This window comes from Ovis canadensis, chromosome 4, assembly GCF_042477335.2.
Source record: "Ovis canadensis isolate MfBH-ARS-UI-01 breed Bighorn chromosome 4, ARS-UI_OviCan_v2, whole genome shotgun sequence".
Lineage (NCBI taxonomy): Eukaryota > Metazoa > Chordata > Mammalia > Artiodactyla > Bovidae > Ovis > Ovis canadensis.
In genome coordinates, this window is record NC_091248.1 from 58,227,695 (window position 1) to 58,252,188 (window position 24,494).

Sequence of the window (24,494 nt, forward strand, 5' to 3'; positions counted from 1 at the left end):
CACTGCTTTGACAGATAATAAAAGAACTAATTATATAAAAGGACAAAGTCAATACATTTGTTACGGTATTCTCTAAGCACAACAGGTAAAATGTTTTTGTTTTTTTAATCAAGTATCAACATTAATAAACCACAGTTACACAACTTCTCTACCTTCCATAGAATAAATACAAAATTATTTTACACTATAAATAGCTTGCTTCCAATAGAACATTTAATAAGAATGGAATGTGCTTTGAGGCTTGTCAACAAACTGAGCCTTTCAATGCAAAATAACGAAAGTAAGTTTTAATTCTTCAGTTACTATTTCAAAGTATTATCTTTAAAAGGAAGACATATTTCAGAAACAAGTTATAAGTCTTAGCCTTTCCTAAGTTCATCCTGCCAGCACACCAAGTACCAACGGATATAATCCTCCCTTACTTTGGCCTCTATTTAGGCATTAAAATAGATCTATTAAAAATGAGATTATATAACTAAAATAGTAATTTGTGATGAGCACTTAAAGCTAAAAAACTGCGCATAGACAGATAGATAGATTTGGGGTGGGGAGTTAATTTCAAAAACATCTAAGTGTGCCAACCGGTAACACAATCTCTTAAGGTAGTTAACATTTCCTGCCCAATAAGTTAAAGACTGTCAAAGAGCATTTTAAAGCATCTTAGTAGACCTCTCTGCTAATATTCTTGACTATTCCACCTCTTTGTGACGTTCTCAGACTATTGTTTCATGATCTCTCATTTCTCTTTCCTCCTTCACTTACATCTCTTTTTTTTAATAAACCTATCTGTTAAATCTTGTTTCCCAATGTTCTGTTCTCAGCTTTTTTCTCTCATCATTCAGTGTATATCCACTGAGTCCTATGGCCGTATCTATATAATGTGTACCATATATAATCTACATAACACCCAGGCACAAACTTAGAGACTGAACAACAAAAAACCACCCACACATAGGTAGCTCAGCTGGCAATGCAGGAGACCCCGGTTTGATTCCTGGGCCAGGAAGATCCACTGGAGAAGGGATAGGATACCCAAATACCCACTCCAGTATTCTTGGGCTTCCCTGGTGGTTCAGCTGGTAAAGAATCAATCTGCAATGCAGGAAACCTGGGTTTGATCCCTGGGTTGGGAAGATCCTCTGCAGAAGGGAAAGGCTACCCATTCCAGTATTCTGGCCTGAAGAATTCCAAGGACCATTCCATGGGGTCACAAAGGGTCAGACACAACTGAGACACTTTCACTTTCATACACATACACGTGGAGAATCTGCCGGCAATGTGAGAGGTCCAGTTCGATCCCTGGGTCCGAAAGATTCTCTGAAGAAGAAAATGGCAACTCACTCCAGTATCTGGCCTGGAGAATTCTATGAACAGACGACTGTGGCAGGCTACAGTCCATGAGGTCACAAAGAGTTGGACACAACTGAACGACGTAACACACAGGTACATACATATACATATATACAGACATACATACTTTATATACTGAGGACTCCCCAATCTCTCTGCCAAGTATCCTGAATATTTCTAAAACAGAATTATGTATCTGCTCCTCTTCTAATATTTCCCGCCATACTTAGTGCTGCCTTAGGGAAGTTGTTGAAATAGAAATCTAATCAGGTAACCTTTTCTGCTTAAAATTCTTTCATATCTCTTCCATTGTTTTTTAGATATGTCTAGACTTTTGGGTAGAGTAGTTAAGCCTCTTCAAGATCTGACTTCATTTTCCTTTCTTGTTTTTCTCCACATCACTCTAATTACCTTCCTCCATCCAACTATTACCCATCAAGTTCCTTGAGGATTCCTGAGTCAGTCATGCTCCTTCCATCATGTCTATTTTCATAAGCTCTTCATTCTGTCTGGAATGTTTTCCTCATTCTCCCTAATGTGTGTCAAACTCAACTCATGAGTCACTTCCTCTGTGAATCTTTCCTAACCTCACTAGCGGTGCTTCTCAAATTTGTACCCTAACAGAGAACTACACATCCCTCTCTTAACTGAATTTATCTCATTTGTAATCATGTATCTCGTCTATATAATTACAGTATACTTTATCTTTTTTTGTCCCCATGATTTAATCCTATATTTAAGACATAGCAAGTGCTCACTGCAACTTTGTTGACTGTATTAACTCTTCATGACAATAGTTCAAAGATTAAAGCTGACAAATGGTAGAGTCTTGCTCTTTATTATAGATGACTAAGTTTGTCTAAACACTAGATTTTTTTTTGACAGATTTTTAAGCAAATATAGACATGGGTTTTCAATTTAATGTAAACTTTTTGTACAAAATATAAAGCAACTAAAGTATCATTCTCTGGGCCAATATTAAGTTTAGCTCGTGCAGGAAAACACTGATTAGTATCATCTATGCAAATGAAAAATATAAATCTTATTACTGAAAAGGTGTGACTGCTGAGAAACAAAACAAATTTAGTTAAAGAACAGTTTTCATGCTAGCAAGGTAGCCTATGAGGACATCTTATCACTGTAAATGATTACATGTTCAAGAAGAAATTGCAAACTATAGAAACATTTTAATTAATGTTTTATTTTCCTAAATTCTTTCCAAAAATGACCAACTTTTCAGCGATTCTGTTTGCGTCCAAGTCATTGTTAGTAGCACCAAAAAGCAGATCTCAATTAAGCAGAGCAGCGTTTGCACAGTATCACTCAGGCGGGAAAAATCCTGAAACACTTACCAGTTTAATAAACTGTACAGAGCAATGACAGCATCAAAAGGGAGGAAAAGTAAACTAGAAGTATAAGGTGACAAGTGAAAGGGGAAAAAAGCTGACAAAAAAATAATCATTAGAAATTAAATTTTAAAAAAACAGAAAGATGCTAAAGATCCCAAAAAGAAAAATCAGAGGTAAAGACACATGAATATACCATCATTAAAGACTTTACTTTGTTATATAAAAGTGTGGACAGAATGAGTAATATTAATTTGTACCTGAAAAGGTCTGCGGAAAGATATTAACTATGGTTCATAATCAATTTATAGAATACACAAAATAAATTCATTACCTTGATTTCTCTTTGTTCAACAGATTTTTCCCATATTTGTTGATCATATGCTCCAATCTATAAAAATAAAATAAAAACAGTACTACATTAAATGATCATTGTTGGAGCCCATCCAACAAGTACAACTTTTGAATTACAAGCAACAAGTTGTTCATTCAACACAGATTAGATCCAGCTCTGTCTCATACTTCTGTACCAGTGCTGTATGGCAGTGGTTCTCAAAGAGTGCTTGTAGGACCAGCAGTTTTAGCACCATCTCAGAACTTGACAGAAATGCCAACTGTCTTCACCTCAGAATTACTGCATCAGAAATATGGATTCGATACTCAACAATCTGTTTTTAAAATCCCTCTAGATGCTTCTGATCCACTACTAAAGTTTATAAGCCTAGGGCAATGACCCTAGGGAATCTTTTATTTTAAACTAACATAATTGTTAAAGCCCTGGTACATTCAAGAAAAAACTCCCAAGTGACACACTCTTTATGGAGTTATTTTTAAAGAGAAAATGTCAATATTATACAGAAGTAAAAATTCATGAGCAGGCAAACCACAATTACCCACTTAGATTAAGGTTCAAGTTGAAAAATAAAGTCAGAAAAGCAACTGAAGACAGAGAGAAAGCATCAAGAAGCAGAATTCCTTGGAGCTTGTGCCTATTACTCTTACATGCTGGAAAGTCCTCTGGATATACCTTTACTTGGGCAGGATGAACAAACCATTCTTACTGTTCCTAACCAAGTTCTTTTCTCTTGCCTCCTATTATCTCCAGTTTCCACTCAATTTCCTATATTCAAGAGGACACTGAAATGGGTCAAAAGCCTATAGTTTAAGAGTTTTCATTATAAGCATTAATTGAAAATTAGAATTCTGAAAAATTAAAATTACTTCAGATAATTACAATTTAGAGACTGGAGACAGTGACCAGAGACAGGCAAAGACATGAGTAAATTCAAGAAAGTATTTTCTGACTCACAAGATCTTTCTACCCACAAGTCCTCTTTTCTACCCATTCTTTTTAAAATCTCATTTCAAGAAACAACAAATTGATAAGCTGATAATGTCTTAAAGATAGACATAAAGGAGGTAAAAAAAAATATTAAATCATATTTTAAAGGCGTGACTTTTACAAAGACTTTTTAAGGATGTACATGCTTTTACACATTTTCTAGCAGAGAGAAAGAAATGCCCAGACATCCAGTCTGTATCTGGGGCTGTTCTGTAAGTACCCTTCATTTCTATTATTCTCTCTTAGATGTTAATCTTATTTATTCTAATTTCTCTGTTCCTTGAAATACTGTTCTTTTTCATCACTTTCCTGTGACTTCTTTCTTATTTTAAAGACCACTTTATGATATACTAACACCCTGCAAATTAAAATCCTTTAACATGTAGACCAAGTCACACATACTTAACTGAAACTGCCATCAGTCTCTATAAAGCATGATTACTAAGTCCTAGGTAAGCAATAACCGAGTGGTTAGTCCTAATGGTAGTGCTGAACTGAGATGACTATCTTCCCCTTACTCTCTTAAATTCTGAATTCAATCAATCATCTTTCTTAAAATCATAAAAGGTTAGTATCAGAATATAAATTCCATAGGAATAATTCTGCTCTAACATGATAATTCAGAATGACTGGGCTAATTCAATCAACATTTGTTTTTTTAAAATATGTAACTATTTCAGTGCACTGCTTACTCTTCAGTGAAACAATAACCAAAACCAATAAATAGTAGGTTTTGTTGTTATTGTTTAGTAGCTAGAGAGTGAGTGCTGAAAGTCGCTCAGATGTGTCTGACTCTTTGCAACTCCATGGACTGTATGCAGCCTGCCAGGCTTCTCTGTCCATGGAGTTCTCCAGGCAAGAATACTGGAGTGGGTAGCCGTTCCCTTTTCCAGGGGATCTTCCCAAGCCAAGGATCAAACCCAGGTTACCTACATTGAAGGCGGACTCTTTACCATCTGAGCCACCAGGGAAACCCTAGTAGCTAAGTCACATAAAATTCTTTTGTACTATATACCATGGCCCACCAGGCTCCTCTGCCCATGGGATTTCCCAGACACAGGTAGCAATATGTTTAATAATTATTTTGGCAGTATTTTGTTTTCAGGTACAAAACAATGCACTAGTTTCTCTTTAAAAAGAACTGTGGTGGGTTTTGTTTTCTGTTTGTTTTTTAAAGTAATTAATTTATTGGCTGTGCCATGCAGCATGAGAGATCTTAGTTCCCTGACTAGGGATGGATGTTAGTTCCCTGCAATGGAAGCATGGAGTCTGACCATGCTTAACTTGATCATGAGGGGATCCAAGAACATCTAAGTGTTTTTATTTCAAGATGACTCAAGAATACGGGCATGGGAATATATACCCCACAGTTCTAAAGTCAGGGAAAATAAAATAATCCATGTACAACAGACCAACTCAAAAAAGCATGCCAGTACAGCCACAGTATGCTACTGAACAGCTCCAGATTTTAAAGGTGTATAAAGTCTAATAAACCTTGCAGAAGCAGTGGTTACAAGTGGAAGATTTTTGAAGGCTGAAATTCTTGCAAATAGCAGAATGGTGATGCAGAATATTGCTATAAAAATATAAAAAAGAAAAGGATGGCTTGTTTTACTGGGTAATCAACTTTTCTTCAACGATTTTGTAGATGAGAGGAGGCACAACTTTTGCTGTAACAGAATACCTTGTGAGATCTTTGTTGTTGTTTTAAACCAGGTTTAAGTGTCATTTTCAATTACAAGCATTTAAATTGCTCTAAAGTGGAAACATCAGTTCTCTTTTGTTTAGTTTTCATTTTGTTTTGAAAATAATACCAGAGCAGACCCTTTAGTTACATAAACAGACTGCCTGGTTTACTGAAGAAAACTACGAGATAGGAGCCTTTAAAGCTAACCACAGGTGTTTCAGGAGATGCTAACGCCATTAACCAACTACCCTTACATATGAATTTAGGCTTAACTGTCTCTGAAAACTGCATCCTGGGATATGTGTATAGGACCTCAGAAGCATCATGAAATCAGGGTGGTGGCAGGGCACTAGAAGGGACTGGAAAGGAATTCAGAAGGGAAGAATCCTTTCTGACCTAAAGCCTCACTTTATTCCACCCTGAAATCTGGCAAGATAGAAGACTGGAACACACGCGGCTGGGGTCAAGCTTTTCTCTTGAAAGAAACATAATCTATGGTCAATCGTAACAGAGCAAAAAGAGAAGTGAAACAAACTGAAGAGAAGAACGAACTTCTCAAGACTTAAGGTCATAGATCAAGAATAATTTGCAGAGCTGTGTATTAAAAAAAAAAAACCTGACAAGTTTTCCAAAGGTTATATGCTATTTCTGACTCACACATACTACACAGACTTGACTAAATCACCTAACCTTGATAGCTATTTCTCTTGCGTATTTATTTCTTCAACAAAAAATTAAATGCCAAGGCCAAGTTCAAATAGAGTTCTGTGAAAAATCAGGAAGACAATAACTACATTATATTTTAATGCCATACAAAATATTAACAGAAGTTCAGTAGTAACACATGTCTAAAAGAGAATGCATTTTAATCAGAAAATATGTTCAACTGAGAAATATGTAATATTTTGGCCACTTTCAAATTTTAGCTACCTCCTAACTGCCTAACTGCTCTTCCCTGACCTATAAAATACCTCCACTGTTTGGGTGTTTAGAAAAGTGCCCAACATTCTATAGGAAGAAAAGGATATATATGCAAATAATGTTTTGTTGGTAGACAAATACCTACGTAATTAATGTATCAGTAGTTCCATGAATTTTGGCCATATTCTCCATGTGATGCTGTGCTTTAAGGAGGGAAAAAAATTGCTTCTATTATAAGAGAGGACTCAAATTCTGATTAACATTTGATGTGCAGCCAACAGTTTTATACACATTAAGAAAGTAACATTCATTCTCTGGTGCCTGGCTACAAAAAGCAAATTTTATCAATGCTCTGATTATTACTCCCACAGATGCCCCGAACACCTTAAGCCTCTAGTGTAATCTTATCTAACCAGAGCTAATCAGCAGTCAGTCTTTTTCACCAGGTCCCAGAAGACCAAACACTTTGCCCTCTATAGATGCATTCTGTATCTTCAACAACAGGTCTTTTAATCTTATATGGATCGTTTACAATACTCCCCATAATGACAGCAAGCATAATTCTAAATTTTCTCCTTACAGGCTTTAATTCCTAATTACTCAGAACATAACACTCCTGGAAGCGCTTTTAATCAATTATTTCAACTGCATCAAAGCCGTACGATGCAAATGTTAAGATTGGTTTTAAAAAACAATTAAAAAATAAAGAAAATATTTGAGGGACCAGTGTCCTGAAAGTGGTTAAAAAAATAATTTTAAGGAAAAAAGGAGAAAAAAAATTGAGATCTTATAATTTAGTAGTATCAAGCACATTAAAACTGAACTAATAGATGCTTTATGACATTCTGAAGAACTGCTTATAAAAGGCAAATGGATGGAGCTTATTAACTACATTAAACATGTATATAAATATACAGAGCAGACATTTCAAAAAGATACATAAAAACCATTAATAGTATCTTTGGAAAGTACAGAAAAGAACAGCACTTTTACTTTCTGCTTTATATTCACTGATACTGTATCACTTTTTCTCCCTACAATGGACATGTACTATTTTTATAAAGCAGGAGTCTAACCCAGGTCTAGTGAACCACAAAGTCATTTGAACTGGTTATCTAAGAAACTAATATGTTTCTGTCAATGAATATTATCTTTGCAAGGAATCATCTACCTCTACTTGCCATCATTCTAGTTTTTATTTTTCTATATACTGAGACAAAATGGGGAAGAGAAATAGAGGAGTGGGACAAGGAGAGGGAGAGGTGGGACAGACAGTCAGGGATGGAGGGATAGAGGGGAATGAGAGGAAAGAATTGGTAGGTAAAGAAAAAGACTGTCCAGGTGTCTGCCATTTGGCTCTGGCTTCTCCGGAAAAGAAATTATAATGAAAATGAAGGTATCGAGAATACAAATACTAAAAACTTGGTAATTAAATGCTGAAGTGGGAAATATGTACCAGTTATGATTCCAGAAAAGAAATACCTCTGAAAAACAATTTGAAAAGGTACTCTTGGGTGATCTGATTATTACTTAGGTCATCACATTCACAAGAACAGTGGAGCAGATATCAGGAGGCTAAAGAGAAAGTGTTGCTTCAAAAATGTAGTTACCAACAGTTAATAGATGAAGTGCTTAAATAAAAAATGTAGAGTTCACAAATATAAGCAGGGCAAATGGAGGCCCAGATTTGCACACATACTTTAAACACTCAGCTCTTTCATTAATGAATGGGCATTCCATAATACTATGTTAGAGCCTTAATTTTTCCTACTACTTTCATGCTCAGTTTCATTTTTTTGCAATCTCATTTCAGAAACTCTGAAAAGTAGGCTATTAATTCTCACAAACAACAAATCAGGTTTAAAAAGGTGGGACTTCCTGGTGGTCCAGTGGCTATGACTCTATGCTCCCAATGCAAGAGGCTTGGGCTCAGGCCCTGGTCAGGAACTGGATCCAAAATGCTACAACTAAAAGATCCTACATGGCACAATAAATAAAAATAAGTAAATGTTTTAAAAAGTAACACAGAGCCCAATCCTCTCCAAGCTTGGTCTCATTCAACAAACATCAAAGGCCAATCACGTGTCAGGACAAATGAAGCCTGCCTTTGTCAGCAAGAGTGTCTGCTAAAAGCACAAGACAAGAGGCTAAAGAATCTTGAGAGATAACTGATTTCCAGTACAAGTCACAATAATTAGTTTTTATCTTTGAGTCTTTTTATAAAAATGAAAGTTATCAATCAGAAAATATCCTTTGTTATATTTATAAGTTTGGTTTCTTAATCCTATGTTCCTGCACTGCCTTAGTTTTTCAGCTCTTAATGTTTGCTGACAGGAGTTAGAAGAGACCCTGGACTCTGCAAGAGAACTGGCTTTTCATCCTGCCTCCACCATGACTAGTCTTATGGTCCTTGGCAAGTTTCTCGACCTCTGAGTTTCTTTAAAATGGGGGAAACAGAACATAGTTCGCAGAACTGGAACATAAAATGACTGTGTCTGCTATACTGTCAGTGCTCTGTGAATGTTAGTTCTTTCCTTTCTTGGCAAACCTCAATCTCTCCAGGCCTCAAATACCTCATTTTTAAGTTGATGAAGTTAATTATATTTAAATTGAATCAGGACAATTTTTTTAAAGTTTTAATTGGAGGACAACTGCTTTACAATGTTGTGTTGGTCTCTGCCATACAACAACGTAAGACAGCTCTAAGTATACACATATCCCCTCCCTCTTGAGCCTCCCTCCCACTCTCACCCCTCTAGGTTGTATGACAACATTTAGGCTCACTATTGATAATTTGGATGACCAGAGATAATTTTTTTTATGTACCAGTATGGGGAGAGAAAAGACTCAGTGCTACTATGGAAAAAAGTAGAAACAAAAGGATAGCTAGAAATGTCGAGGCAGACGGTACTAAGAAAAAAAGCAAACAATGGTGTAAAGTGTCCTTTTCTAAATTACCAAGATAAAATTTTTCTAGAATTACAAACAATTTATTAGTGAAACCAGAACTGTCAACACCCAAAATCTCATTTACCCAGACAACTAAACTATATGGTTTCCACTCTCACAATCTACAAGGATGACAAGAAACATGAGACTGAGGGAGGGGTTGAACAAACCAATAGAAGTAAAGTTACTGAAGAGAACAGTAGATCTGAGAATACTAATCACCAATGAAAGAAAATTTATATCTGTAATAAATTATGTTGTCATGGTAGACATTCTGAAATTATATGGTACTTCTGTTCATGTTACTAAAAAATCCTAAAGAAATAATTAGGGTCATTTAAAATCATTAGATTACCTTGCAGATAAATCTCTCCCCAGAATTAGTGTAAACTAATTCTTTTGACTTTTTTAAACTTTCAAATTTAATTTTATAACCATTTTTATTTGAAGTATAGTTAATTTACAATCTTGTGTTACTTTCAGGTATACAAAAAAGTGATCCAGTTAGATATGTATATGTATATAGTATGTATATACATACACACATATTCTTTTAAAGTTCTTTTCCATTATAAGTTATCACAAGATATTGAATATAATCCCCTGTTCTATATAGTAAGTCCTCATTGTTTGTCTATTTTATGTAGAGTAGTATGTATATGCTAATCCCAACCTACTAATGTATACCTTTGGTAACAAGTTTGTTTTCTATGTCTACAAGTCTATTTCTCTTTTACAAAAAAGTTCATTTGTATCAGTTTTAGATTCCATATTTAAGTGATATTGTATGATATTTGTCTTCGTCTGACTTACTTCATTAATATGATAATCATTAGATCCATCCATGTTGCTGAAATGGCATTGTTTCAATCTTTTTCATGGCTAATGACCCATTGTATAAATAAACACCACATCTTCTTTATCCATTCAACTGCCAATGGATATGTAGGTTAACTTTTTTAAACTATTTTATTTCAAGGAAAAGCTCTCAATGCTTTGAATATCAAATAGGTTTTCATTGTTTTTTGCTCATAAATACTGCCTCTCAAACAAATTTAGCTATTGAATGCCTAGGAATATCTGAGTCCTTAAAACTGCTCCTATGTAACATAAGCCTTATTTCTAACCTGCTATGTATCTTCAATACCAAATTCCCATTACATCTCCAATTATATGCTCTCTTATCCTATTCTCTTGCTTTTTCACAATGTCTTATTTTAATCAACATATTGTCCAATGTTTCTGATTGTCCATTACATACATACACACACTCCTATAATTGTCAGATACTCATGTAACTTTAATGATAAGGATCAAATGAAGACGTTAAAATCATCTCTTTACACAATATAAACTATGAGTGATAATGTCAGAAAAAATGGTGTGGTATGAAGACATGGCATGAGCTAGCAACTCCTTTGAATGTGTAACAACTACCAAATTACAAACTCTTTAACTCTACTGAATCAGTTTTAGAACTCTAAAAATCATATGAGACGCCAAATCATAGTGTGAAAGTGTCAGCAGCTCAGTCATGTCTGACTCTTTGAGACTCCACAGACTGGAGCCCGCCAGACTCCTCTGTACATGGGATTCTCCAGGCAACAATAATGGAGTGGGTATCCCTTTTCCTTCACCAGGGGATCTTCCCAACCCACGGATTGAAGCCGGGTCTCCCACATTGCAGGCAGATTCTTTACTCTCTCAGCCACCAGGTAAGCCCAAGCCAAATCACGGAAGCCTTCTAATCCAATAATTAAAATACTGCCCTATAATTCTAGTTTTGAGGGCAAGAGAAGGACCTAAAATGGTAAGTATTTAAAGTTAAGATAGGGTTTCTCCCACTTTCTGAAAGTAGAGCAGTCCTATGAAACTGTTTATAGGCCAAAATGGCTTAAAATGAAAAATGAAGAGGACACATCTTGCTAACAGAGGCACAAAATAAATCGAGATAAAGCACAGATGCTCACAGACACAGTTCAAAGCAGTGGCAGCTGGGATGCTTCACGTTGTTCCTGGGGAAGGAGTTTGGCGGTGCATTCTTGCTGCTCGGGGTGTGTGCGGCCCCTTGAACAGCTCACTCACTGCAAAACAAATGCTGGATGCTATTTTCACTTTTCACCTTTTTTCATAAAAGTGAAAACACTCTTTGGATTTTTTTGGGGGGGATGGGTAGCAACAAACCCAATGTAGGCCTTTTGTAAAACCAAGTGGTGTACACCACACTTTCAACAAGTGGGGGATACCTGTATCCTAATTGGGGAAAGAAGTTTAAATCACAGAATAAATTGGAATAATCATAAGCAAAGAGGTTTCCTGGCAATCTCTTTGATTCAACTGTCATTTATTTCTTTTGCTATCAATTACTACCAGAATCATATTATGCCAAAAGTGTTACTACAGAAAGCAAAGCTGCTTAAGTAGAAGGTAAAGTAAAAAATAAAACTTTTTTTTTTTAAGAGTAAAAAGTCTTTTCAGATGGCGAATAGAACTTTAAAGGAAGAAAAAAGATTTATGAAATTTAACCCACTTTGCTTCCCTGGTGGCTCAGAGGTTAAAGCATCTGCCCGCAATGTGGGGGACCTGGGTTTGATCCCTGGGTCAGGAAGATCCCCTGGAGAAGGAAATGGCAACCCACTCCAGTATTCTTGCCTGGAGAATCCCATGGTAGGCTGCAGTCCATGGGATCACAAAGAGTCGGACACAACTGAGCAACTTCACTTTCGACTTCACTTAAAATTAAAACATATCTACCTGGCCTCTGGCATTTGGATTAAATCATCAAAGTTTGAAAACACATCCTCATCTACAGATATTAAAATCTGGCTAAATAGCAAAGATTCCATTCATTATTAGTAATAACAGCTAAGGTCATTTCACGTCTTCCCACAGATTCTGCTAGGTTATACATCATCTAAAACTACTCTCTTACCTGGATTAACCCTAAGAATAGTGTATTACAGGCCACATACATATTATCAAATCATGAATCATGACCAAGTTTCTACTGCCTAAAAAAAAGCCAGTTAATGATACAGTAAAACAATGATTCAAGTTCAGAAAAAAAGTCTTGAAGGGTATTCTTTAGTTCAATAAAGAGAGATGATTATAGTAGAATGTGCTTCTAAGAAATTATAAATCCAAAGAAAAAATACTCAGAGTTCATTATAATGCAAAACAGAATGAAGTAAGGACTATCGTCTCACACATCACTGAGAGTTGGTCTGAAAATGAGCAGTATTTGTGAGACAAAAGGTATAATAGGAAACATACTGGAAATGGGGGCATGGGAAAGAGGTAACACGACAATTTCTGGCTTAAGTACCTTGAACTTAAGGTATCATTAACCATGGCATGGAATTTAAAAAAAAAAAAAAAACACAGTTTTGAAAAAAGCTGTTGGAGCTCTAGGACAGCTAGGAATTATGTCTGAGATCAGAGAGTTGAAAAAATGATAAAAAAAAATTGGAACTCAGAAGCTTAAACTAGATGTTTTGACATTATGTGGTCAATTTGATAATCTAGGGGAATAGAATAACTCAGTGAGATCAAGAACAAAATATTAAGAAGGGTAAATATTCAACTGGAGAGGAGAAATATCAAAAGTCAAGTTATTAAGAAGGACAAATATTCAACTGGAGCGAAGAAGTATCGAAATCAAGTAAGGAGACTTAGAAAAATTAGATAGGTAGGAAGAGATTGTATAATATATCTATATATGATAATTAAAGCATTATATTTACATATATAAAGGGAGTATAGTATACATATTAATATACTATAATAAATGGCAAACAGGAGTTTTAAGAAAAAAGGTAAAGAGAGCTAAAAATATTGAAACATTTTGAAGTTATTAGATAAACATATTCATGTCAAATAATCTTGATCACATTTAAATAGAGGCCAAGTCATTAGCTGAAATATGGAACTGGGAGTTTAGGAAATGGGGAATGATAAAGGTAAGAAATAACCAGTCGGGGAGACAATACAGAATCAACTAGAGTGAGTTAAATTAGGGACACCAGGAAGAGCAAATGCAGATGAGTTGGTATTAGAAACAGTCAGCTGGGAATCAGCTAAGTTACATGTTTGTATTTTCTCTTTCACCACCAAATCTCAGGATCAGGAGAGAAGAATTAAATATACAAACAAACACACACCTGCCACCAAATATCTACAACATACCAGGCATGATGCTATGCCCTTGGCAAGGCCCTTCGTTAAGTCTTCAAACTACATAGCTTGCTTTCTCTTTCTTCCTGCTTCTCCCAAACAATTCAGGAGTATAGCCATTACATGGGTCAGAGTTACCGGGGTGGGGGGCGGGGCCGGGGGTGTGGCGCATGCAAAGCAGGGTGTCAGAGATTCTGACACACAGGGGTAACCATGGTGGGTTATCAACCGAAGAGGGGTGTAGAAGGGGACCTTGTGGGAAGGGTAAGGAGAGGACATGTGAGAGTGACCCAGCCTAGCAGGGTAAAGAGATCAACTACTTGGAGAATATGCTGATGAGGGGTATCAGAGCCCAAGAAACATAGAGAAGGTCTAGAATAAAGAGCTTGAATGGGATTAAGAGGGTATCCATATACAATATGGTATTACAAGAGACTGGTTACATTTATAGGGACTAATATCTCAAAGGCTTGGAAATGTTCCTCTGTTGACTCAAAAATCTCTATAAAGCTATTGAAGTACAAGAGATAATTAGTTCAATGACATGAATGCTATATATAAGCAGAGGGGTTTCATTAATAAATTATGGCATATTTAGTCAAGAGACTATTATAATCTTTAAAATTATGCTTTAAAAGGATGTTTAGTGATGTGAAAAAGTATATTTTTGCATGAAAACAGGATATAAAAAACTAAATACAACATAATCCTAATTTTGTTGGGGTAAATTCACAATGTTAATAGTAGGGTAATTGTGTGACCTTATACTTACCTGCATTTTCCACTTTTTGTAATGGAGACATATATTACTTTTAAACTATGACTAAAACATTAAAAAATCACGAGGAAATAGAAGCTCATATTATCTGAGTAGCACCAAGTATTGGGTTTTCCTTGTTGTTCTGACAGTAAAGAATCCATCTGCAATGAGGGAGACCTGGGTTCAATCCCTGGGTTAGGAAGATCCTCTGGAGGAGGGCATGGCAATACACTCCAATATTCTTGCCTGGAGAATCCACATGGACAGAGGAGCCTGGCAGGCTACAGTCCATGGGGTTGCAAAGAGTCTGACAGGACTCAGTGACACAACACAGCATCAAGTATTTAGGTACTGGGCTGCTGCTGCTACTGCTAAGTCACTTCAGTCGTGTCCGACTCTGTGCGACCCCAGAGACGGCAGCCCACCAGGCTCCCCCGTCCCTGGGATTCTACAGGCAAGAACATTGGAGTGGGTTGCCATTTCCTTCTCCAATGCATGAAAGTGAAAAGTGAAAGTGAAGTGCTCAGTCGTGTCTGACTCTTAGCGACCCCATGGACTGCAGCCCACCAGGCTCCTCCATCCATGGGATTTTCCAGGCAAGAGTACTGGAGTAGGGTGCCATTGCCTTCTCCGTAGGTACTGGGCTAGATGGTTTTAAATACATTTTCTCATGGGAAAGTACTGCCAAGAAAGTAACTGCCATTTTTCAAAATCAATTTAAGTCTCATTATGAAAATAAATAAGGCTTTTCCTATGAGTTATGTAACAGAAATTTTCAGCTAAGTTATGCTGTAATAACAAAACTGTCAGAAATTCTAGTACTGTAAAAGGGCAGATAGATATCTACATCCTAGAACATCAAGGGAAAAAAAGGAGTTAAAGAGGCAAAATGCTAAAATACTCAAAAGCTCAAGAAAACAACACTTCATAGAGGACTCCTGTGGTAGAAGGGTAACTTAAATTGCATTACGTGGTGATGGAAGGAATTAACTGGTTCACACAGGAAAGGGAGGGAACAGAGGAAGGGAGACTGGCAAACAGCTCCACGGTAGAACTGGGAGAACTCCAAGTTCTGGAAGGAGCCAAGGAGAAAAGGCCATCATCAGTTGTTTGGCCTCTGGAGCCACCAGTAGGGGCTGGACATACAGGAGAAAGCAGCAGCTGTGGACTGTCTCTTCTGAATCCTCTCCTGGTGTTCCCTTCGATCCTCAAGAGAGTAAAAGTCTACCCTCAGAGCAAATGAGAGCTAGTGATACAGTGTGGTATCAGGGATTCTCGAGAGATTCAAAGTCTACCCTCATAGCTAACGAGATCTAGTGACGCAGTGTAATATCAGGGGTCCTCAATAGCCCCTGAATGCCAAGTTCCCAACTTTAATATGGAGTTGTAATCTGTAACTTAAAGCTTAAAAAGGATACAGCTGATTTAATGCCTTTCATGTATACTTAGGTAAAATCATTCAATCACTAAAAATAAAGGACTGAAGTCCTACTATACTCTGAGGAGGACTCCAAAGGACCTGGTCTGTGTAATTTAATCCTGCCCAGGCCCCTCCTCCAGTGATTTCAGGCGAGACAGCTGACTCAAATGAACAAATCAGATTATCTCTCCATTTCAGTGTCAGGTAAACAGAAAAAACAGAGACGAATGGTGAACAGAGGGAAATAAAATTAATACCACAGAGCCCTACAGAGAAGTATCTAGAAATTCTGCTGCTGTGGGCCCTAACATAGTCCTGGTTTGTCTTTCCGTCCCAGCTCTCTCGGCCGTCTGCTGTTGGCACAGTTTACATGTGTAGTGGAAGGAGAAGCAGAACACAGTGGTGTATTTTCTGGGTCCAACTTTAATGAGAATGCTGCTGTTGATGCAAACCAACACCACTGCATAATTTACGAAGACTGTTTATTTTCCAATGTGCTAGTACATGGCAGTGTATTCTCAGTGGATTTATTAATCAAGGCACTATCCAATTAAAAACTTTCTCCAAGAAGTCATCTTGGCAAAGATAACTTTACTTCTATGTTTTTACTTAACCTAACTTTGCACAGTAAATTGTGAAAAGACCCTGCTAGTGAGAAAAAAGGGAGCATTGGTTGCTACTATTAATCATAGGAAAATAATTCAAATATGCCTTACTTAATCAATCAGAAGGTCAAAAACACATTGCCAAGGGTAAATACGAAAGTTCTGTTTAACAAATCTATAACATCAATTTCCAGGTGTTAAAGTTTTTACAATCAAGTCTATAAAATTTAACAATTAATACTCAAAACTTTCAGTAAATGATATTTCAACAATGAGAATGGAAATTATTAATAGTTTAAATAAATTATTAAACTATTTAAAAAAGCTTTTTAAAATCTATTCATTACTTAAAGTTTTAAAAATTAAGGATTCACTTCTCTAGTTTCTAGATCATCCAAAAACAGTGAAAGACCAAATATAAACTTTACTTTGTCTTCATTTTACCATTTCCAGTGCTGCACATAGTTTATATATCAAGCTTAAGAAAGAAAGTGAAAGTGAAGTCGCTCAGTTGTGTCTGACTCTTTGAGACCCCATGGACTGTAGCCTACCAGGCTCCTCTGTCCATAGGATTCTCCAGGCAATAGTCGTGGAGTGGATTGCCATTTCCTTCTCCAGGGGATCTTCCCAACCCAGGGCTAGAACCTGGGTCCCCTCCATTGTAGACAGACGCTTTACCATCTGAGCCACTGGGGAAGCCTAAGAAAGAAAACCTCCCCCAAAAAACAAACTTCATCTCACCAAGTCCATGACAAGACATTCACCAACAACACAGATTTTAATTCTCCTAGCCAAACATGCATTTATAAAAACTTATTTAAATAACAAGCTGACCCAGACCAAGCTAGTCAGAATATGTACAAGACTTCCAATAGACTAAACAAATACATTTAAGCTAACGTAACAGTTGTACGAATAAACATAACTGCTGTTCTAGTTACTGAGCACTTGTTTTGTCACAGATTACAGTCCTGGCAGGAAACGAGACACACAGGACGGATTCGATCCCACCACTCACAACCACCTGAGAGCCCACAGCCAAGAAAATGCAAAGTGAAAGAGGAAATAGGCCAGATTTGGATATAAAGTTGGGAGTTGAATAGCTATCAGTTAAGGAGTGAAGATTATGAAGCCTACTACAACTGGGTTTAAATTTTGGCTCTTCACGCCTTCTTTATGTGACTTTGAAGAAACCAATAGACTTCTCTGAATCTTAAGTTTCTTCAGCTATAAATTCTGGATAATGGCAGTAATGCCTATTTCGTGAAATTGCTGTGATAATTAAAGGCAAGTATGGTACTAAGGACAATACTGTAGCACATAGTAAGTATTCAATAAATGCTACGTGTTATCATCATTCAACAAGTTCAACAACTGTGACATAGGAAGCCCTGGGCCAACTACTTTACTTACACAGTATTATATAATCCTCATATTTTAAAGAAAATTGGACATATGAAATTCAGTAATTTGTCCAAAGTCACAACATAGCAAATGATGAAACCAGATTCAAACACAGGCTCTATTTTTTTGTGTTTTTTTTTGTTTGACTGTTTACTCCTGGCTGACTTTCAAGTTATTAAGACTCGGTATCTGTATGTGCTACAAATTCAAATTGTGTCAAAGTGAGAGAGAATGTTTATTTTAAAACTTTTCAGACACTGTGCTAGAATTTTCTCAAAATACATTCAGACTTATGGTTACCAGTGGGAAAGGGGGATGGAAGAAGGATGAATTGGGGTTTGGGGTCAGTAGGTACTAACTATTACACATAATAGATGAATAACAAGGTCCTACTATAAATCACAAGGAATCATATTCAATACTCTGGGATAAACTATAATGAAAAAGAATGTAAAATAGAATGCATGTATGTGTATAACTGAGTCACTTAGCTGTATAGCAGAAATTAACACAACACTCTAAATCAACTATACTTCAATAAAAAAATAAAATAAAAAAAAGTCAACCTTTTCACTCCATTTTGAAGATGAGGAACTTAAGTCTCAAAAAGGTTGAAACAACTTGCTCATGGTCAGAGAGCTTATAAGATACAGAATTTGGATCCCATCTATAAACACTGATACCCAAAGGCTGACTTTCCATTGCACAGTGCTATCTTCCTAAGATAAGTCTTCATTTTCTTTTCTCAAAATAACAGCAATCTGTGGAAACTGCTATCTCTTAGTAGCTGAAACCATTTCAAATTACTTGTTAAGGTAAAAATTAAGTAACCATACCAACTATTTCAGATATATCCATTCTTTGATTTGCCAAGACTTGTTTTTAACCAATCACATTCCCAAGAATAACTATCACTTTTCCTTTGCATTCATGATTGGAGTATTATTACTTACTTTGCATATAAGAGGATTAACACCAACCCGGAACAGTGAGAAAAGATTCCACACCAAAGCACTTCATGTACATTGAGGAGAAAAATTAACTATTTATTAAAACATAAATGTATATACTTTCCTCTAAACTGTATTGTTTAATTATTTTAGACGAGTTTTTTAATAAGAGTAAGTTTTTTTAGTTTTTTTTCTTTCTAATCAAAAGTAAATTCCCTGTACAGGGTTTCACTGGTCTCAGTTCAGTCCAGTTCAGTCGCTCAGTTATGTCTGACTCTTTGCGACCCCATGAATCGCAGCACGCCAGGCCTCCCTGTCCATCACCAACTCCCGGAGTTCACTCAGACTCACGTCCATCGAGTCAGTGATGCCATCCAGCCATCTCATCCTCTGTCGTCCCCTTCTCCTCCTGCCCCCAACCCCTCCCAGCATCAGAGTCTTTTCCAATGAGTCAACTCTTCGCATGAGGTGGCCAACGTGAATAAAACCAAAAAAGCACATGAATAGGATAATTCTGTAGATGGTTTACTGCATCAGACTGTAGATTACAATTATAATACCAAAATAATAAATTAAAAGGAACAATAATGCAAATTAAGTCACCAAGAGATAGCACTTCACATCCACCAGAATGTCTATAATTAAAAAGACATCAGGCAACTTCCCTGGTGGTCCAGAGGTTAAGACTCTGTACTTCCACTGCAGGGAGCACAGGACAGATCCCAGTTGGGAAACTAAGATGCCGCAGGCAGCATGGCCAAAAAAAAAAAAAAGAGGAAAGACAGGCAATAACAGATGCTGGCAAGGATGGGGAGAAACTAAAATCCTCATACAATGCTTGCAGGAATGTAAAATGAAGAAGCCACTTTGAAAACAGTTTGACAGTTTTGACCTGGTAATTCCACTCCTAGTTACTATTCTAAGAAAAATGAAGACATATGTCCATATGAAGATGCGTATGAATGTTTATACTTGCACCATTCATAACAGTCAAAAAGTGTAAACAATCCAGATGCCACCAATGGTGAATAAACAAAACATGGTACACCTATACAATGGTATTCTCAGTTCAGTTCAGTTGCTCAGTCATGTCCAACTCTGCCACCCCATGAACTGCAGCACACCAGGCCTCCCTGTCCATCACCGTCCATCACCAACTCCCGGAGTTCACCCAAACTCACGTCTATCGAGTTAGTGATGCCATCCAGCCATCTCATCCTCCGTCATCCCCTTTTCCTCATGCCCCCAGTCCCTCCCAGCATCAGAGTCTTTTCCAATGAGTCAACTCTTCGCATGAGGTGGCCAAAGTACTGGAATTTCAGCTTTAGCATCATTCCTTCCAAAGAACACCCAGGACTGATCTCCTTTAGAATGGACTGGGTGGATCTCCCTGCAGTCCAACGGACTCTCAAGAGTCTTCTCCAGCATCACAATTCAAAAGCATCAATGGTATTTTACTCAGCAATAAAAAGGAATGGAGTACTCACATATGCTAAAACAGGAGTGAAACACATAAATAGCATGTTAAGAAAAGAAGTCAGATACAAAAGACCACTCTATCATTCTGTTTACATGAAATGTACAGAAAAGGCAAATCTATGATACAAAAAGTAGATCAGTGGTTGTGTGCTGGTGGGGGTGGAAATGAGGAATGACTATAAATGTTGTTCAGTCACTAAGTCCTGCCTCACTCTTTGCAACTCCACGGACAGCAGCATGTCAGTCTTCCCTCTACAAATAAGCAATACATTTTTGGGGTTAATGATCAAAATGTTCTGAAATTAGACTGTGGTGATGGCTGTACACTTAAAACAACTGAGTTTTATTTCATTTAAGCTACATGTCAATAAAAGCTGTTTCGTAAAAAGGAATAGCTATGTTTCTGCAAAATTTCTTTAACTAAAATAATATAACAGCATTTAAAGGGAAAAGACATACAAATAGATATAGATAGGTAGATATGTCTATAATTAAAGACACTGTAGGGAATTTTAGGATTTCTCTGTAAATATGTATAAGAAACTTGTTTGCAATTATTAAATATGTAATTTTTGCTTGGATAATCAGATAATTGCTATGAAAGTAAATAATAATGAGTTTGTTTTTTTTTTTCTTAAGCAGGGCTTTAGAGACAGAAGATCTGGACAAGCCAAGTTCTGCCATTTACTCAGTGAGTAGAGCACTCAGTGAGTAGAGCAAAAATGAAAAAAACCTCTGAACTTGCTTCTTCAGTGACATTTTTGAAATTGGACAGTGCAGCACTTAATATATATCAGGAATTTAAGTTTTATTTTAATGCCAGCTATGTCTAGCATTACACAAAAATATCATATACAACTGGAGAAAATCTGCTGTAATTCAATTCCATCAAAATGCCCTCTCTAGAATTTTTGGATCAACACTGAAATAAAAGAATGAGTTATTTACTCCATGACATAATATTTGAAACATAATAGAAAGCTGAGTTAGTTTCTGATTTTGACCATCTATGGCACTATGGTATGAACTTGTAAATAGGGATGACAAGTTAAACATTCATATTAACAGCAATTTAAGCTATGAAGAAATTCAATGCTCATATTTAACTTAGACAATAAGCAATTTTTAAACTGAAGTATTTATAGGAAAATCTAGCTTTTGCAGCTTTCAATTTTTGATTTGTTCAACCTATCAAAAATATATCAGAACATTTTCCTAAACATCACAGGTAAAAAAAATTTCAGTTAAAAGTCAATTTCTTCTAGGTTTGATACAGGATACAGGATGCTTGGGGCTGGTGCACTGGGATGACCCAAAGAGATGATATGGGGAGGGTGGTGGGAGGAGGGTTCAGGGGTGGGAACTCATGTACACCTGTGGTGGATTCATGTCAATGTATGGCAAAACCAATACAGTAAAGTAAAAATAAAAAAAATAAATAAAGAGTCAATTTCTCAAAGAACAAAAGCATCAGGAAATGGACTCACACACTGAGAAACAAGGCAAATCTGAGTAACTGTACCTGAGCATTCTTCCATGTACTCTAAGAATTTCTCAGCTTCTTATTTCTCAATGGTCAGTACTCCTGTATAATCATTTTTTAAATTAATTATTTATTTTGTTATTTTTGTCTCCACTTGGTCTCTGCTGCTGTGCAGGCTTTCCCTAGTTGCAGTGAGGTGGGGATACAGCTGTGAGGCAGAAGAGTGCATGCACTCTCTTTGCAGTGGCCTCCTTTCTTGTGCAGCATGAGCTCTAGGGCTTGCAGGCTTCAGCAGTTGTGGCGCATGGGCTCAGCAGCTGTGACTCCCAGGCTGTAGAGCACAGGATCAGTAGTTGTGGCCCACGGACTTAGCTGCTCTGCGGCATATGAGATCTTCCCCGACCATGAATAGAACCCATGTCTTCTGCACTGGCAGGTGGATTCTTTACCACTGAGACACCAGGGAAGCCCCTGTGTATTCATTTCTGCTTAAGGGCAAATGAAAATTCCCTCTCATGGACACTTCTATTAAACAGCCAAGTAAATGAAAAAGGAACCTTGTGCTTCACAGACGTTAACCTAGGATGCCGTACATTTTCATCTGATATTTTTTAACATCTAACGCTATTAGACTACAGCTTGTTGACAGCAGTATTTGCTTTACTCTGTCGCCAATTTGCTTTCAGGAAAAGAGTCCTTCTATACATAGACATGGAAGAAATTTCTAAAACAAACAAACAAAAAGGAATCTAGTTCTATTTAAGACCAATTTAAGATACTGCCTTGTTTACAAAGGGGTTTAAATCAGAAAACTTCTACTCACTGTAAAATTATTTGCTTTATTTATTTTTAAAGCAGGGGACACAGAATTAAAATCCGAGGCTTAAACTTCAGCCTTATCAGTGACTAACTAATGACTTCACTCAAATTACTTCAACCTCCTGATGTTTTCTCATTTACTGCAGTAGACAGACATTTCTGAAGAAACACCCTTTTTTTAAAAAAAAAAAAAAAAAAAGAAAGAAATCTCTCCCCCAACCCTTCCATTCAGGAAATCATGTAATAACAGCATCAGTATCAGGAGTTTTGTCTGAAAAACAGAAAACTTGAAAGTAGAAGTAGAGAAAGTACTGGTGTTGAGTCATGTTCACTGAAATAACCTTTATATCACCCAAGATGTCAATAAGAGGTGGTCTATCTTTAAAATTTGTTATTTACCAAGTGCCAGACACAATTTCCACAAAATAATTTAATGAATCCTCACAATTCTATGAAGTAGATACTACTGCTATCCCTATTTTATAGTTACAAAAACTTAAGTTGTACAAAATTTAACAGTATAATTGGCTCCAGTTTCATCCATCTCATCAGAACTGATTCAAATGAATTCTTTTTAACGGCTGAGTAATACTCCATTGTGTATATGTACCACAGCTTTCTTATCCATTCATCTGCTGATGGACATCTAGGTTGTTTCCATGTCCTGGCTATTATAAACAGTGCTGCGATGAACATTGGGGTACATGTGTCTCTTTCAATTCTGGTTTCCTCAGTGTGTATGCCCAGCAGTGGGATTATACAGAGTGAAGTAAGCCAGAAAGAAAAACACCAATAGAGTATACTAACACATATATATGGAATTTAGGAAGATGGCAATGACGACCCTGTATGCAAGACAGGAAAAAAGACACAGATGTGTATAACGGACTGTTGGACTCAGAGGGAGAGGGAGAGGGTGGGATGATTTGGGAGAATGGGAATTCTAACATGTATACTATCATGTAAGAATTGAATCGCCAGTCCATGTCTGACGCAGGATGCAGCATGCTTGGGGCGGGTGCATGGGGATGACCCAGAGAGATGTTGTGGGGAGGGAGGTGGGAGGGGGGGTCATGTTTGGGAACGTATGTAAGAATTAAAGATTTTAAAATTTAAAAAATAAATAAATTTTTTAAAAAAAGGAAAAAAAAAATTTAACAGTAAGTAGTGTAATATAGGAATTCAAATCCAGATGGACTGGCTCTACAACTGAGGTCTTACCCACCAGTAATTTCATTCACATCCTTACACAAACCACCTTATGGTCTTCTGCCTTGGCTCTGATCACTAAGAGGTATCCGAGAAGGGTGGTATTCAACCCCTAATCATTGTCAGATGCTCTACTGACTCTCCATGGCTGCCTTGCCAGCTGGGAAGCTGTCAGACCTATTAAGAAAGCAAATGAAAATACACAAAACTCCTCCGGAAGTACAGTTTACTCAGTTCTAAAAATATGCAAAATACTTAATATTATTAGTAACCACAGGGATAACCATAAGGATTAAACGTGCTAAATCATATTGAGCTAACAACAGTAACAGACACGTAAGAGCTCAATAAATGTTAGCTATCATGTCACTTTGATAAATTACCTAATGCTTCCCTTTCCTTAATAACACAGCATGAGACAAGGAAGGAAGGTATATATGCCTTTTTTGCATTCTTTTAATGTTTATCACAGGATATACTCTGGTTTATTACTCGAAAACATAACCCTGACTAAATGATGCATACATATTATGAATCAACACTACAGCACCTTCCTTGTTTACATATTTCAACAGTTAACTATAAATAGCATGAAAA

General features: G+C 36.7%; 1 protein-coding gene across 7 annotated transcripts in view; it reads right to left on the reverse strand.

Moving 5' to 3' along the window:
• The window catches only part of PHTF2 (putative homeodomain transcription factor 2), a 137,466-nt gene that overhangs the window by 54,608 nt on the left and 58,364 nt on the right, over nucleotides 1-24,494 (reverse strand). For all 7 annotated transcript variants that reach the window (XR_011256646.1, XM_069587795.1, XM_069587791.1 and 4 more), the window contains one exon: nucleotides 3,031-3,087. Coding sequence is in view for 6 of the 7 variants with exons in the window: in XM_069587795.1 (XP_069443896.1) it covers nucleotides 3,031-3,087 (57 nt within the window). In the remaining variant the exon portion in view is untranslated. The remainder of the gene's footprint in view (nucleotides 1-3,030; nucleotides 3,088-24,494) is intronic.